This window comes from Oenanthe melanoleuca, chromosome 2 (genome assembly GCF_029582105.1).
Source record: "Oenanthe melanoleuca isolate GR-GAL-2019-014 chromosome 2, OMel1.0, whole genome shotgun sequence".
NCBI lineage: Eukaryota > Metazoa > Chordata > Aves > Passeriformes > Muscicapidae > Oenanthe > Oenanthe melanoleuca.
The window spans coordinates 143343475-143358912 of NC_079335.1; the positions used below are offsets into that span (position 1 = coordinate 143343475).

The 15438-nt window shown below is 41.4% G+C and overlaps 1 protein-coding gene across 2 annotated transcripts in view; it reads right to left on the reverse strand.

The window, feature by feature from the left end:
- SCN5A (sodium voltage-gated channel alpha subunit 5) overlaps positions 1-15438 on the reverse strand; it is a 166901-nt gene that overhangs the window by 95941 nt on the left and 55522 nt on the right. For both annotated transcript variants that reach the window (XM_056485320.1, XM_056485319.1), the window contains exons 10-13: positions 15215-15388; positions 12424-12825; positions 4297-4429; positions 448-686 (exon numbers count right to left, since the gene is read on the reverse strand). In XM_056485320.1, the coding sequence (XP_056341295.1) occupies positions 448-686; positions 4297-4429; positions 12424-12825; positions 15215-15388 (948 nt within the window). The remainder of the gene's footprint in view (positions 1-447; positions 687-4296; positions 4430-12423; positions 12826-15214; positions 15389-15438) is intronic.

Sequence of the window (15438 nt, forward strand, 5' to 3'; positions counted from 1 at the left end):
TCCAGCATAGATACCAACCCATGATCAAAGACAACTCCATTTCCCTCCATGATCTTGTTTTTTTCTGTAGTTTTTTCTTTTAATGCAAAAGTCACAGTTAGTCACCAAGAATTGCTGCCTTATGGGTGCTTTACCAGAAGTCCCACATAAAGCTCATTAACCTTTCTCTTATCTCATTGACTTAAACAGATAAGATATCTATCAGGAACAGCCCAAAACCGTGGCTTTAATGGATGATAATAGCATTAGAATAAGTTAGCTTGACAAAAACAGACACTTGTTCTTCATTCAGTTCTTTTCAGAAGGAGGTGGCTGTGTGGACTTGCCTGACAGAGGCAAAGCAATGCTGGCAGTGTATCAAAGTGGGACGCTCCCAAGCCACAGCCAGAACTTTTCAAAGCAGGAATTTCACCCCTCAGGTGGCAGTTTGAGTTCACACTGACTTACCAAATTGCCTATGTACAGCATGTGGTCAAACTCCTTGGTCATCTTGTAATGCTCCAGGGCCATGAAGAGAGTGTTCAGCACAATGCAGAGGGTGATGGTCAGGTCTGTAAACGGGTCCATTACCACAAACTTGACAAATTTCTTGATCAAAAGCCAAAGTGGGCAGCAATCCCAAATGAGGAATTTAACAGCAAAGTGGTTCCAGCAGGGAGGACATTTCTGGTGTGATTCCTCAAGCTCTAAGTCACAAGCAGCAAAGTCACAGTCAATTCACACTGAGTTATGTGACAAGAGAACACTTAAAATTACTCATAGCACAGAGGAAGGCCCACAAATTACCCCAAACTTTTTTTCAAAGGTAAAAATATTCCTGTCCTAACAGGCTGGCAAATTACACACTGTGGGGTTTTAGCCAGTTGACCTGCACTTAGCAGACAGTGACCTGTTCTGAAAGTAAAAACCTTTTAAAAGTGTTACAGGCAAAAAGTGAGAATCACACAAAATATGTGAAGTCTAGTTATATATATATAGGCTTGGATTCTTACTCTATTTTCCATTTTGCTAAGTTCAAATGGATGAGAATACACTATCTTCATTGAACTTAGTTTGGAATATATATTTTTCATTCCCTGGTCACATTTCCAAAGTATCTTAAGTAATATCTTTTCAAGCAGATAAGAGATGAAAGAGCTTAAATCCAATATTTAAAGCTGATTTAAGTACTTGAGAACCAGAGTATCACTGGTTGTCAACAGAGTTTCTGTCCTTGATGTGCAATCCAAAAATACATTAAATATCTGATTTTTCTGAAATGCCCACAGACAAAATCAGGGAGCACATAAGCCAGTCTCAAAATGTTACTAAAACTCCAATGTGCTTTTTAAAGGCTCTTAAAGTATTTTCTGTAATACCACTTTTACATGCTCATTTTACCTGTGCACAAAAGAATTGGAATAGCTTCAAAAGTATAATTTGTGTTAAATGGTGAAAAAAAAAAAAAAAGCAAAAAAAGACAGTTAATGGCTAAATGACAATGATCAGCAGAATTGCTTAATGCCTTCCTTTTCTGATTCCTTTATGGGCATGGAATGTTTTATTTTAGTTTGAGTCTATATAATTAGAAGCTGCACTGATAACAGGAAAACTTCAGCCAAGGCTGTTATTTCAATCAGTTCATAAACAGCCTCCTCTCCCAAGGCAGGAAACATTTGGGACAAGGGGAAATGGCCCCAGGCTGTGCCAGGGGAGCTTCAGATTGGATATTGGGAAAAAAATCTCTTCATTGAAAGAGTGATTAAGCACAGATGGAGTCACTATCCCTGGAAGTGTTCAAAAACTGAGTGGATGTGGCACTTTGCAGGATGGTTTGGGCATGGGGGTACTCAGGCAAAGGCTGGAATTGCTGAACTTGGAGAATTCTTCCTCAGATTCTCTGATTCTTTATCCACTTTTTTCCAAAGGACAACAGAACTGTGCTATTAGGTGTCTTCCACCAAATTTTCAAAATACCATATGGTGTCCTACCTGAACAGGTTTTGCACACACATCTGCTCTGAGATCTTTGGGAAATCAAATTGTTCCCAAGAAATTACTCTTTCCAGCCTCCAAAGAGAGGGTTTACAGGTAAACCCTAAAATTCTTTGAGAACCATAGATTTCAATGCAAAATCCTACTTTTTTTTTTTTTTTTTTTTTTTTTTTGAAACTTGCCTCTGAAAGCAATAAAGGATTTAGAGCGGTCAATTCCTTAAGGATGTAATTTTCCAGGTAAATCTAGAACACATAGATCTATATCCTTATTCTTCACAACAAAAGCCCCTTTAAGTCCAAGCTGCTGTTAAAAGGCTTGTTTCACCCTTTTTAGCCTCAGCCACATGTTATTTCTCTGTCCTTTCACCAGCTTTTGTGATCCTGGACCTTCTGGGCCAGATGGTTCTGCTTGTTGATCCAGCTGAAAACCAACCCTACAAAATGCAGGAACACAGCAAGGGAAGGAGGAGGGTGTGACTGTCCTCTTTTGGCAATGATGTGGCCCTAAAACAGTTTAAATAAAACAAGAATCTATGAATCCACATCCTTTCCCAGTAAATATGATCTTTGGAAAACATAAGATATCTAATTTTTATTTTTGTTTTAATATCTGCAAAAGAAAAAAGTAAAATTAGCCTCTGTTTTTTCTGCTTCCATTAAAAATGATCAGAAAAATACAACCATCATTGTGTTGGAGATGTTTTTCCTCTTATCTTTAAATTTAAAAAGAAATAGATCCTTTCTTGTCTGCAAGGCTTTGTAAAGTCTGGAAAAAGCAGACAGTTGTTGACTACTCAAAAGCCAAGAGCAGAAACCAAATAAGTAAAGGGGAAGGGATTTCTGGTCCAGCTGGTTCAAAGTTTGGCACAAATCTTACAGCCAAGAATATGGTTAAATCCTGTGATGTTTTTTATTCTGATCTGACATTCCTTGTTAACAAGTATTCAATTTCAGTGACTAATCAAAGTCTGGGAGTTAGGAAACCTTGGATAAGGATTTCTTCTATGCAGAATCATAGAATCATTTAGGTTAGAGAAGATTGCTAAGATCACTGATTGCAGCTGTTATCCCTTGACTGCCAAGTCCATCACCAAAGCACATCCCTGAGTGCCATGTCCTCTGAGTTATCCTAGCCTGGATGGTCTCTAGTTCTGTGGTATAAAGGAATAGAAAAATACCATTAAATAAACAAGAAGTCCAGAAATCCAGGCCTTCTAGGCATTCTTAACACATTACAAGAAAGCAAATCAGTCACAAAGCTAATTGCTGAAAACCCCACAGAAAACAAATAAAACCTTTGCAGAGTACATTAAACACTGGAATACACCAAAGTGATTATTTCCCTATTAAGAGCACAGCTCTTTATTTATTCAAACACAGATATATCTTCTGGCCACAATACTGCTGAATATAACCATGGGGAGGGTAAAAAACTGAGGAAGAGGAAGGACTTTGTGGTTTCACACTGGGTGATGTCCAGTTCCTGTCTGTGAGGCCTCTCCTAGGCAAGTCCCCATCCATCAGTCACACACAGTTAGGAGGAGAATCCACAGTTTCCCTTGCTACTGCGTTCTTGACTGACATTTTTCTGTGTTCTTAGGTGCTACCTCCTCTCCCATCTCTGTTTGCAGTGTAGGAGACACGAGAAAGTGTAGAAGCCCTTTCATGCTGCAAGTCAAAAGATTGGGAATGAGGGGGTCCTCTTCTGAGTTGTCTTTCTGTTGATAAATTTGCAAGAGGAGCATGCAGAGTTCCTACCAATGGCAACTCAGAGGAGGAAAATCCTCCTGCACCCCGTGAGAAGTGCAGTGAAAAAATTTGTTGAGGAATATTTGCATGGTTAAAGTGGTCCTTTGAGCATCCTTGAATTTCATGGTGGGACTCCAACACCACACTGCAGTGTCCCTCTTGTGAGAGACATGGAGACCTTCCTCCCCCACAATCTGGATGTTCTGCATGTAGCTGGTGACTGCAGGTGCCAGGCTTTCCATCAGCCCCAGGGGATGAGATACCAGTGCATGTACAGTCCCCCAAACCAGGCTGCTGCTCTGCTACCCTGCACTCTACTGAACCCTGTGTAAATCTAGCACCACAACAGCACAAAATCTTGAATCCTAGAGCTCCAGCTCTCATTATATGGCATTCTTTCTGGAGTTTTACAAGTCCATGGGTAAGAAAAGGATTGTGCTGTCTCTGTTTTAGGGGTTCCAATTACCATCCTTAGTGCCTTCTTCCAAAACAATATCAGGGCATTTTGTGTCACTTTATTCCTTTTAACGTGACTGTGGCTTTGAGCTGGGGAACTGAGGACATCTCTTACCTTCCAGGGCACTGGTGATGATGCTGACAGCACTCACTGCCCTCTGCCTCTGGAAGGGCTCCTCTGAGTGGTCCACAGAGGGTCGGTGGGGCATTAAAAGCTGTTTCTTGCTTGCCTCGTCCGAGGGGGAGGTCTGTTTAAAGGAACACACTGGATCAGCACAGTAAAACCAAGGCAGACACTGGGCAGAAATTTCAAAACTGCCTAAGCATAAATTTTGTCATCTGATGAGTCTAAAGCTCACTGACTTCTGAGTTAAAGACATGCTGGTGGGGCACAGCTTTTGAAAATGGCACTTTGAGCAATTTTGGAAAATTTGTTTCTGGCCTTCACCTTCATGTAAATTGTGGGTGAAAATAAAGGAATGCTTACAATGCCAGAGGAATAGCAGTGCTGCTTTCCCATGCTCTTTGCTTGTGAAAGAAGGCCTGCTTAATTACATTAATTAATCCATTATTTCTGAAATGTGTTAACTATTTAATTATACAGCTAGAAAAGGAAAAGGGCGTGGGTAACAGCTCCATTACAGATCTCTGATATCATACCAAGCAAACTGACTCCCCAACACATGTTTTTCCTTGTTCTGAAACACTGCCAAATCTCAGGAACATATTGTCATTGTGGTGATCTTTGGTGTTATGGATTGTGAAGCTCCATAATTAAGGGAGAGACTTAGCTTCTTTTTCTCAGGAAAAAAGAAATAACCTAAGTCTTGTTCTCATGTTTCTCAGACAAAAGCATAAAAAAAATTCCAAAGAAATCAAATACCAGAAAAACAGAAATCCCAAACTGTCTTTGTTTAATGTCTCATTTTAAATTAGTTTTATGCTTTTTGTAGGCTTGGGTTTCTGAAGTCAGACAGAAATACAGTGTAGCTGAAGACACACAGTGCATTAAACACTTCATATTGTCAGCTCACAGGAGCAAGATGTTAAGGCTTTTATTATTACAAGCTCCCACTTCATGTAGAGAACAAATCCCGCTTGGTTTACTCCTCCAGATCCCACACAGGTGGAAAAAAAGTGGTTGAGATGCAAGAATCTGGGAAAACCAGGTTCAACATAATTCTCTGTCACAGACCTCATGGTTGAGACCCTCAGTTTCCCAAACTAAATGTTCAAGAGCCCCTGCCCTGTCCTCAAGCACCCAGGCTGTGAACAAGGCAGGTGTAGATAGGTGGTTCCTGATGGCTCTGGTGTTGTAGCTCAAGGAAATGGGAAATGAGAAATCCCTGCAAAGATGAGAACCTCTGGTTTATGCAGGTATCAGAGCAGCTGCTTTAGTTTCTCCATAGACAAATGAGCTACAAGAGTTAGATTCAGTCTTCTGGATCTTCTCATCACTGGGGTCTGAAGTGGCCCTGACCACCCTGATCAGCTCCTCAGCTGGGGATGTCAACTGAGATGTGCCAAAAGCAGCAGCTCCACAGCTCTGCTGCTTGTGCCCAGGGACCCAGGCCCCTCATCTTCACCATTCCTCTACCAAAATTGCTCTTCAGGAAAGGCAATTCCATGAGAAAAGCAAGGGAAAAAAGGGTGCTGAAGCTCTATGAGCTGCCTTTTCTGTGACCTCTTCAGGGCTGGGGATATCCCCAGCAAAGGGCAAAGATGTTTGACCACTGAAAACATTGTTTGGCTGACAATGAAAATTATGGGCAGGATGCTGGTCCCAGGTCACTTCAAGTACTGCAGTCAAAAATGCCAAGCACTGCAAGATCAGAGAAGAGTGAGGACTTTGAAAGCAAGCACTTAAAACATTATCTGGGCCAGAAAAGCAGTAATGCTTCAAAACGGCCTCTTTTTTTCCCCCTAAAATGTCCTTAAAAAAAAAAATCAAATATTCAACTGAATAGGTTCATTGTCCATTGAGTTTCTGACAAAGTTATCATCAGAAAGTCTTCAAAGACTTCAAAGAGAGTCATACTTGTGCACAACAAGAAAACACTCTCTCCTTGGCTTAGAAGCCAGGGAATACCAGGAATGGTGTTTCAGATGCATTAGTTTGCTTGATTTCCTTCACCTCAAAAACATCCAATAAAAACCAATGAAACAACAAATGTTTTATTAATGAGAAAAGCATCTACAAAATTGCATAATCATTCACAGCAGTTTGCAATACATAACAAATACATGGCACCAAAAAGGAATAGCTAGACAGGGTGAAGAAAAGCAGGAGGGAGACAAATTTTAAAGTAGAATAAATTAAAAAAAAATAGAAAATAAAAAGGAAAGCAAAGAAAAAGAGGAAAAAAAAAAAAACCAAACAAAACCCAAACAACAAGCTCGCCTCTGAGAATGAACCATAGGAAAATCTCAAATTTCAAATCTCTCTGGACTATTTCACTCTTTTTAAGATCTAATATCTTCCCATCCTATCTGACCTAAGGCATAGGATGTACCAGCACTATGTCATCAGACAACCTCCTTCCCAAGAGTCCTTTATCTGAAAGTCATCTTTTACCCATTAGTGCAAAGAGGTAGAAAGCCAAAGGAAAAACATTGAGAAATTCATTCTTCCTATTTTTTTTTAATTTTATTGAACTAAACCAAGCCCCTGTTGCCTGCCAGCCCCCTGGCACCAGCACACAGCAGAGATCCACCCCTAGAGCCAGGGCACAGCGTGTGGCAGGCAATGCCACTGGGCAAAGATTTGCCAGCAGAGCAATAAATCCATCATGTAGTCACTTTGTCACTTACTAGGAAGAATTTTTTCCAGGAAAGAAAGTTTCCATCCAGGTGAATTGCTTAAAATTATAAAAGCTGCATAAGGAATAAGCTTTTGCCCTATGTACAGAATAGATATGTGTGGGTTTGGGTTTATATTATTATTATTTATTTTAGAATAGAGATTGCTGATAGTCACACAAGGAGCTGGCAGCTTTTGCACTGTGAGACAGAAACAGTTCCAGGAACTGGACAAGCAGGTAGCATAAAGGCTATTATCATCTCTGAGAGAGCACACACAGGCACAGTTGCTCATTGTACTTCTATTTCTATAGAAATTAAGTATAAAAAAAGCAGCAGTCCTCACAGTCATGCAAGGAGTATCCCTAGATCCAGGTGAGAAATCACAATGGAGTTAAACACAATAAACACAAGCACCTCCAGCAGGACAAGATTATTTGTGCTGCCCCCTGACTGACTGGAAATGTTCCCCCTTTGGATTACCTAAATTCTGTAAAGACAAATATGCTATTCAGTAGTTTACATGCAAATGAGGATGCATAACAGACATTTTCTTCTCACTGCCTACAGTTTTGAACTAAGTCAAAACCATTATGTGACGATGGGTTTAAACACAGCAGCATTTTTAAAGACCATTTTGGGGAGCCAGGACAGGTTTAATTTTCCTTGTACACATCAAAATTTTTCAAGCAGAAAAAAGGTGGGCAGGCCACACCATGAGCAATGGACCCAGTAAGGTACAAGCACAAATATTTAATGAAATTGGAGGGGGCCATATTAGAGCACAGCATTAAAAAGAAACCATCTAATTTTGGGGATGCTTGACTATTTAAAGAGATGTACCTTCAAACTAAAGCAGTTTGAAATATTTGTACCAAATCTGAGTGATTTACACTTAGGATGTACAAAAGCAAAGTTTGAAATGAGCACAGCTGTCATGACAACTCAGTGACAGCATCAGAGGGCTGGGTAGTTTTCATCCACATAACTTATGGGTGAATTTCTGGATGACTTATTCTGTTGACCTTTATTTCTGAACATGGAAACTGCTAACACTTTCCCTTTTCACCAGTCCTGTGGCAAAGCAAGAAGCGAAAGAGAGAAATTTTACCTCAGGGTGATTTTAGGAACATGAAAATCTCAAACCAACGTGGTCAGCAAAAGCTTTTTATGCTTAGCTGAAACAAAAAGCAAGGTCTTTTTTTATTGTTTGGCTTTTTAAAATAATATCACAAAAATAATATCATCTAAAGATAAAGTTCTAAATCTTTATTTCAGTCCCTTGATAAACAGCTTGGCCATGTTAAGGGCTCACTCTCCTGGTGTTTTCCCTCAATGCTCAGCATTTCCAGTTTCATAGAGGAGTAAGCACAAGTGTGACCAAGAGGAAATTGAGGAGAGGTTATGTGTGCAAGAGGGTGTCCCCCTTACCCATCCCAAAACCGTGTCCCAGGCTGCCCCACCCTGCTCCTGGACTGATGGGAGGCTCTGGTGAGGAGCTGCCCCAGGGAGAGCAAAGCAGTGGGATCAGCAGCTCACACCCTGTGCCCGCTTGGGAACCTCCATCCTTTCAGTCCTGCACCCATTGCTCTTCCACTTCCAACCTCTGGAACATCTGTAACGTCTGGTTAAATTAAAAATCTTATGATTTCCCTGCACTGTTACAGGAAAGGCTCCAGCTGGATTTAGGAGGCAAGAAGTGATGGTGTTTTGTGTGTTCCTTAACCCCCTAGAAGTTCTTTACAGCCACAGGTGGAATCTCACTCAGCCTCATCAGAATCCATGGATTAATTAAGCTCCAATTAAGACCTCATTAACTAAATCAACTTCTGCTCAAGCATATCAATGCCTTGTGAAGAGAGGTGTTAGTCTTAACTAAGAAACACCAAGACACAACAGAACAAAACAAAGCAGCAAATAAATACTGCAGGTAGGTGCAGGACTTTCAGGTTGTAGAGTGCCCTGAAGTTATTTACACTGTATATAGACTTTCTCTAAATAAGGCAAAAGCCAAAATCTCACCCAGCAATCAGCAGGAGCGTAAAAATGTATAATTTTTCAAAACTCTCAGTTTCAGGTCAAGACAAAAACAATTGGGACTTCTAGCATAGTCACCAGGTCCTGCTTATGTCTTATTTACACTGGGGTAAGTTTGTTAAATCAGCAGCTGCACCACTTGAAGGTGCTGGTCAGTATGGACCATGCTGACCATGGTCAGCAAACCTGATGGCCACCAAGGCTGCCCCAGCTGATGAGACTGATGGGCACCAGCCATGAGATAACCTAAAATCCTCCCTTTTTCCTCAGCTGGATTTAGGAATTAGGGAGAGGAGATGAACAGTGCAAACACACTTGGTTTCTCATGGAAACCCACTCATCCATTCGTGCCAAGCAGCCAAGGCCATCTGAAGAGCATTTGAAACTGGCTTTTTTATCTTACATGCTTTTCTGCAGCCAAGCACCAGGATGTCACTCCTCTGAGTCACCAGCCTGAATAGTGGATAACCTGCTGCAGCCTCTTCTCTCCTGGGAGAGGGCAGCTGAGCTGCACAGATGTTTTCATGTCAGCTCAGCTGCCACCTGCAGCCATTCCCACGGGCAAATGGCCCTTGGCTGGGACAGGGGGTAGCAGTGGCAATGACACAAAGCCATGGAAGTGTTCACTGTGGTCCCAACCCAACCACTTTGCCTCAGTGAATATTGCTAAAGCTGATCAGGCTAAAATGCTCAAAAGTGGCTGTTTGTGCTTTCCTGGAGAAACCTGAGGAAGACCCACTTGGGAAAAATTTGTGACAACTGTGGGCTAAGTCACTGTTTGTGACTGAAGGGCTACAGGTTGAAAATGCAAAACCAGAGATGGTCAGACCTCGTTTGATGTTTGCTCTGTCTTTTAAATCATAATTTCTCCTCCAAGCTTTCCCCAAATCAGAATTCAGTGATGTCCTCCATTAGTAGCAGTCAGATGGGTCTGTGTTATGTTCATCACAGAGTGACCCAAAAAAGTGCATCTTCAAAAATATAATGCTGTAAATTGTGGTTTTTTTTCAGCTCCATCTACCCAGATGTTCCATTTGCCACAATGCCACAGTTACACCTCAGGAAAGTGCAAGTCAGGGCTTAAGCCATGTTACAGCAATGCATTTTCAGGGACTGGCCCTTCATTTCTTGGTCATGAAAGATACAACAGAGAGCCCAAGTGGGTCCTTTTCCACCATGGGCTCAAAAATAAATAAATGTTCAAAATAAATCACAGCAGCAGGGTTAGTGAAGTTAATGAGGTAACTGCAATATCTTCTCCCTTCCCCAAACATATCAGAAGATTGTAAAAAGAAACGAGAGTTGCTAACAAAGAACAAATTCACCTACAAATTTTAACATGAAAAAGGTGAAAATTATCAAATGCAAAGCCAAGAAACATGCTGATTTATCTCCAAGCACACTGAGGGTCAGGTTTGCTATTTCCTCCTGCCTGAGCCACAGCTGAGGCTGCACGTTTGTGCCCAGTGCTCAGACTCCTGCAGTGAATACATCTGCACAGCAATGGGCCCCTTGCCAATCAGCTTTTAACTGCAGCTCACATTTTCTGGATAGATTAGATACCAAACCTGTTTTGCAGAAGACACATCATCCTTCACATTGCATCACTGGATGAGCATCTGCTCCTAGAGTGCCTGGGTGTTATTTCCTAGATGGCCAGGGGACACCAGAGCTCACCCACCCATTCCATTTTCAAAGTCCATTTTTTTCAAAAGGCAGGAAGCCAACAAATGAAAATAAATGCCAGCAGAGCTCAGAGCCTCCCTGTCACCTCAGGACCCAATCCTGTAAAATACCAATATTTTCTATGAAAGGTTGAGTGCTCTTGTGCTTTGCTAAGCTTTTTCTGACAGCTGGGACAGCCTCAGCAGCCTGCAGAGCTGCTTTTCTTACAGAGAAAAAGGGGACATCCTCTACTCATCCGCTGAGGTCTTTTGACTTTGATTCAGAATTTTTTTTTTAAACAAATGGACAAATTTTCTTCCCCAGCTCCTTTAATACACACCTTTTTTCTTTTTTCTTTTTTCTTTTTTTTTTTTTTTTTTCTTTCACAAAGCTTAATCCAGTAAAACTTCCCTATCTGTAAACAGCGTTTCTGTTGCTCGGTTGTTTACAGAATTGTCTCAGGACTGGTCATCCTTGCCCACAGAGAGTAAAACAAAGTCCTAAATGAAGGAAGAGGTGAACATCTGAAAAAGCAGCAACAGTCTCAAAACTGTCAACAAAACAGATAATTCTCACACCATCCAGTTTCCCACATGTAGCACGGCCCCTTCTCTCATGGGTGGTGTGAAAGTCTATTTGCAGAACTACAGGGAATGCCCAGATAGGTCAGGAAAAAATTCAGCCCAAACGCTGAGAGGAATTAAACTGCTTGGCTCTGGAGAAAAAAAGCTTCTCAATTTACTGATAATCTGACACCACAGCTGGAATCCATCTCACTCACCTTTCTCTTTAGGAGATTCCTTGGTTAATACATGTTATAATCACATTTGCTTTTTTTCCCCCTACCAATGTAACCTGGTTTTGGCACCCTTGTTACTCTGTGTGGGCTTTATCTCATGTAACTTAAGACTTGTGGTCAAAGTGAACAGAAAGAGGCACTTCCAATGAGAGAGATTATTCTGATCCATTTTTGTCCCTAAAATGGAGTAAATCCTCCCCACACTGACTCTAGTAGTGACCTCCAATATTTTAAAGACTGTTGATGAGCTTCAATGTAGATTATTTACATTACAAAGAGATAAATTCCCTCTATCTCAAACTAGCAACCTGTCCTGTGTGGCAGCTGTTTCCAAAAACACCATCTCATGGTGTTGCTCTGCAACAAAGATGCTGGAAATCTGCAAAAGGGCTGAAATCTGTTAATCATCTGCTCATATTTCCAGTGTGTTATTTGAACTGGATGCTAAACCTTTCTGGGAACTACCTTTGGGCTGAAGGAACAGCCCTCCTCAAGTAGCCCAAGAGAAGACCAGAGGTCAGATGCAACCAGAGACCAAACAGCCAGGGAAAACACAGTCTCAAGATGGCAAGTCTCATTGAATCATTTAAAACCCATCATTTTCTATCCACCAGACAGTGTCAGGTATTCAAAAGTCAAAAGAAATCAAGTTTAAAAAGTCCCTTCAAGAAAAGAAAGTCTGTGTCAAACTCAAGGTTTAGGCATTTGCCTCCTGACAGCTCTGAAGAGAAAGTCTCACCAGAAGGCATGACCCTCCCTGATGAGGCAGTAGGCACACATTTCTCTGTGAATTAACTCACTGTCTTCCCACCCTGCCTGGAAAGGTGGGCCTGGGCTTCTCACTGCAGGCTCCGTTTGGTGTAAATACATTACAGCAATCTCCAACAACATTTAGAAGGAAACGAGAGCGAGAATCACATACAAAAGTTATAAAGTACTCACCAGGTCGCCTGTCCCAGGCTTTTCCATAATAACTGGGGGGAGCAGTAACCCTGCAGGAGAAGTAGGGTCTGGGTTGAGTGCCCCGGTGCCTCCTCCTATCAGGGAAACCACACCATTGCAATCCACTGAGCTGTTCCTTTTGCCCGTCTGGGTGCAGCTGGGAGCAGGAGGGTGAGAACTATGGCTCACTTGGCTCTGCACGCTCGGACGCCTCCCAGGTCTTGGAATTAAGAGAGAGCCCCGGTGGCTTTCGCTTTCCCCAGCGATGCTGATCTCATCATCGGCAAAATCTGTCTCGGAGCAAGTGTCTCTGCCACGGAGTCGGAAACTGAAAACGCTTCCGTGGCTGGTTCTGCGCTTCACCAAGTTTGCACTGGGACCATAACTAATGCCAAGGAGAGTCTGGAAACCCCCAGAAAGGAGAAAGGGGAAAGAGAAACAACATTTTGCAACACGTTTTCAGGAGCGAGGAAGTTCTGGGGGAGAGCAGTAAGGTCCATTTCAAACCAAGCGCTTCAGAGAGAGAGAGACTTAATTACAGGTATGCAGGCTCCACAAAAGTTGGGAGGTTGGACAGTCATTCCTAGCCTTCAGGTGTTTGTCTAGCACTTGGCAATTAAAGATGTACTGAAATAGGAAGGGTCAAGGTGCATTCAGCTCATACTTCCTTTGTTTCTACTCCCCCCCGTGGGACAAGTGCCAGAGGACCTGGGAAGGCACAAGGAGTGGAAGAGAGGAGCAGGGAAGGGGATCCAGCTCCAACCTACTGCATTATCACACATCTTCATAACAGCCAGGGAAGGAACAGTGCAGTGGGAGAAGAATAGATAAAGAAATAGGGCAGGAAATGAACTGCAGGGAAAATGAGAAGAAGTGAGAAGAAGAAGAAGAAGCAGAATACGACGGAAGAAGGTGATAAAAGAAAAAGGAAAAAAAACAAAAACAAACCAAGAGCAAGAGGAGGGATATGGTTTATTAGTTTGTAAAATGATTATCTCAATGCACATGGCTGCTTAAGGGCTAGGTAACCTCAGTACACAGCAGTCTCCCTCACTCAAATATCAGCCTTGACGATGCACTCTGACGTCAGTTAGTGAGACTGCAACTCTGCCAGAGCATCAGCAAGAGGTAGCCAAGGACTAAACACACCTAAAATCCGGCAGAGCAAAAAGGATCTTCGGAAAACCTGTAAGGATTTCAAGTCTATCCCTTTCTCTTCTCTCTAAAGAGGAAATTATTGGAGTAAGAGCATTTATGCAGAACATATCTTTGAATTTATGCCTGCACAGAATTTCCAGCTTCTTCAGAACTTTCCCATGAGCCAAGTATCTCTGAAGAGAGGTCAGATTGCCACAGCACCCACAAACCAGACAAACCAAATGAAGCCTGATTTCATTCTGTGCTGTAACCACTGAGTTATGTAATGATGCTATTTAGTGACACTGGTACGTGGAGGAGTACAAAACCCAGGCTCTTTCTAACTAAAAACAACCCTTTTGGATTGCTACCAAATTTCAGCTGGTCAAAAATCCATGCCTGGGTTTCCATGGCACAGTCACTGAGACTGATTTCTGATGGCAACACACTTCCAGCTGCTAAGATAGCATCTGAATGATGACTCAGCCTTATTCCCTCCAACCATGCCAGACACAGCCTTGCACAGAAGATTTACTCTAAGCTTTGAAATGTGTCTCCCATGCTTCTCATGCATATGACATCCAGGGGCAAAAAGTGAAAACAAGGAATATTAATCTGAGAAATAAACTGGAAATGCACAGCTCCAATCCACGTGGTGTCCTGAAACCCACCCAGAATGAATCTAAAGAGCAATTCTGGGTTTAGAAAAGGTGCAATTTGTTACACAACCCTCTCGACCAATGAGACAACAACAGAAACTATTGGATTAAAAAATGCATGTCATCTACAGAAATCCAGCTCTGGGTAAATTTTGTGAGCTGGGGAGTCATTAATTGGTCACATTTACTTACACCACTTACATGTTTTCTATGAGCTTTTTATGGCTGCCAAGTATCCCTAAATTCACTGACAACAAAATAGAAAAGGACTTAGCCCATTACATGGCTATTCAAAACAACAAAACAAACTGATTTAAACTTTGCCCTCAGTTAAACAAAGACAAATTATCTGCAGCTATTTATGATCCCTTGATACATACAGCATGGGCAGATTCATATTCATGCATGTCAGGAACATTTACATAAAACCTTATTAAATAACACTGTCACTCTTTTTCTTCCCTGCAATAGGAAGTAGAAACAAATGCCACAAAGTTTTGACTTGGAGGCAACTAGCAAAAGAATATAAAAATGTTAATAATGTTTTTGTATAATTTTTTAAAAGCCCTCAGAGACAAGTTTCCCCCTTGCCTCCTCCTCTTTTTTATTTTTAAGCTTTGTAGGTTTCCATTAAGTTTTTTTTAATCTCTAGTAGGGATAGGATAGTTATAATCAGATGAATGAGAGAAAATAAACCAGATTGAGGGTAATCTTGAAGCAAAAAAATAAAAAAAAGATAAAAGAAAAAAATTGAAAAAAACAGGTTTGTAAAAATGTTTAATGGGCATTTTAAATTCATTTAAATAATAAAGTGGTAATAGACTTCCTTCCACTGTTCTAGCACAGACTGTATGCTGTATCTGCTCTGTTAATATCTGTTATGATATTAAATATCTGTTTCTTCTGAAAGTTTCAGTTTTAATTGCTTTGTTCAGAGCCTGGCCTGTCCAGGAAAGCCCAGTGTGGAACAAGTGATGTTTCAGACCATGGCTTACCATCCTCCTTTGACCATCATCATAGTCACACTTGGGATTCCTTTGGTCTTCCCCGTACTCGTCTGTCCCCAAAGATTTCTTTTTCTTTCTCTTATTTCTTCTTTCTTTCCCACTTTTAGGTGACATTTCCAATGAGCTGAGTGACATTGAGTCAATTCCTTTAGCAGCTAGTGCCTAAATCACAAGATTGTAAAGGATATAAAAATCATTATTTCAGGATTTCA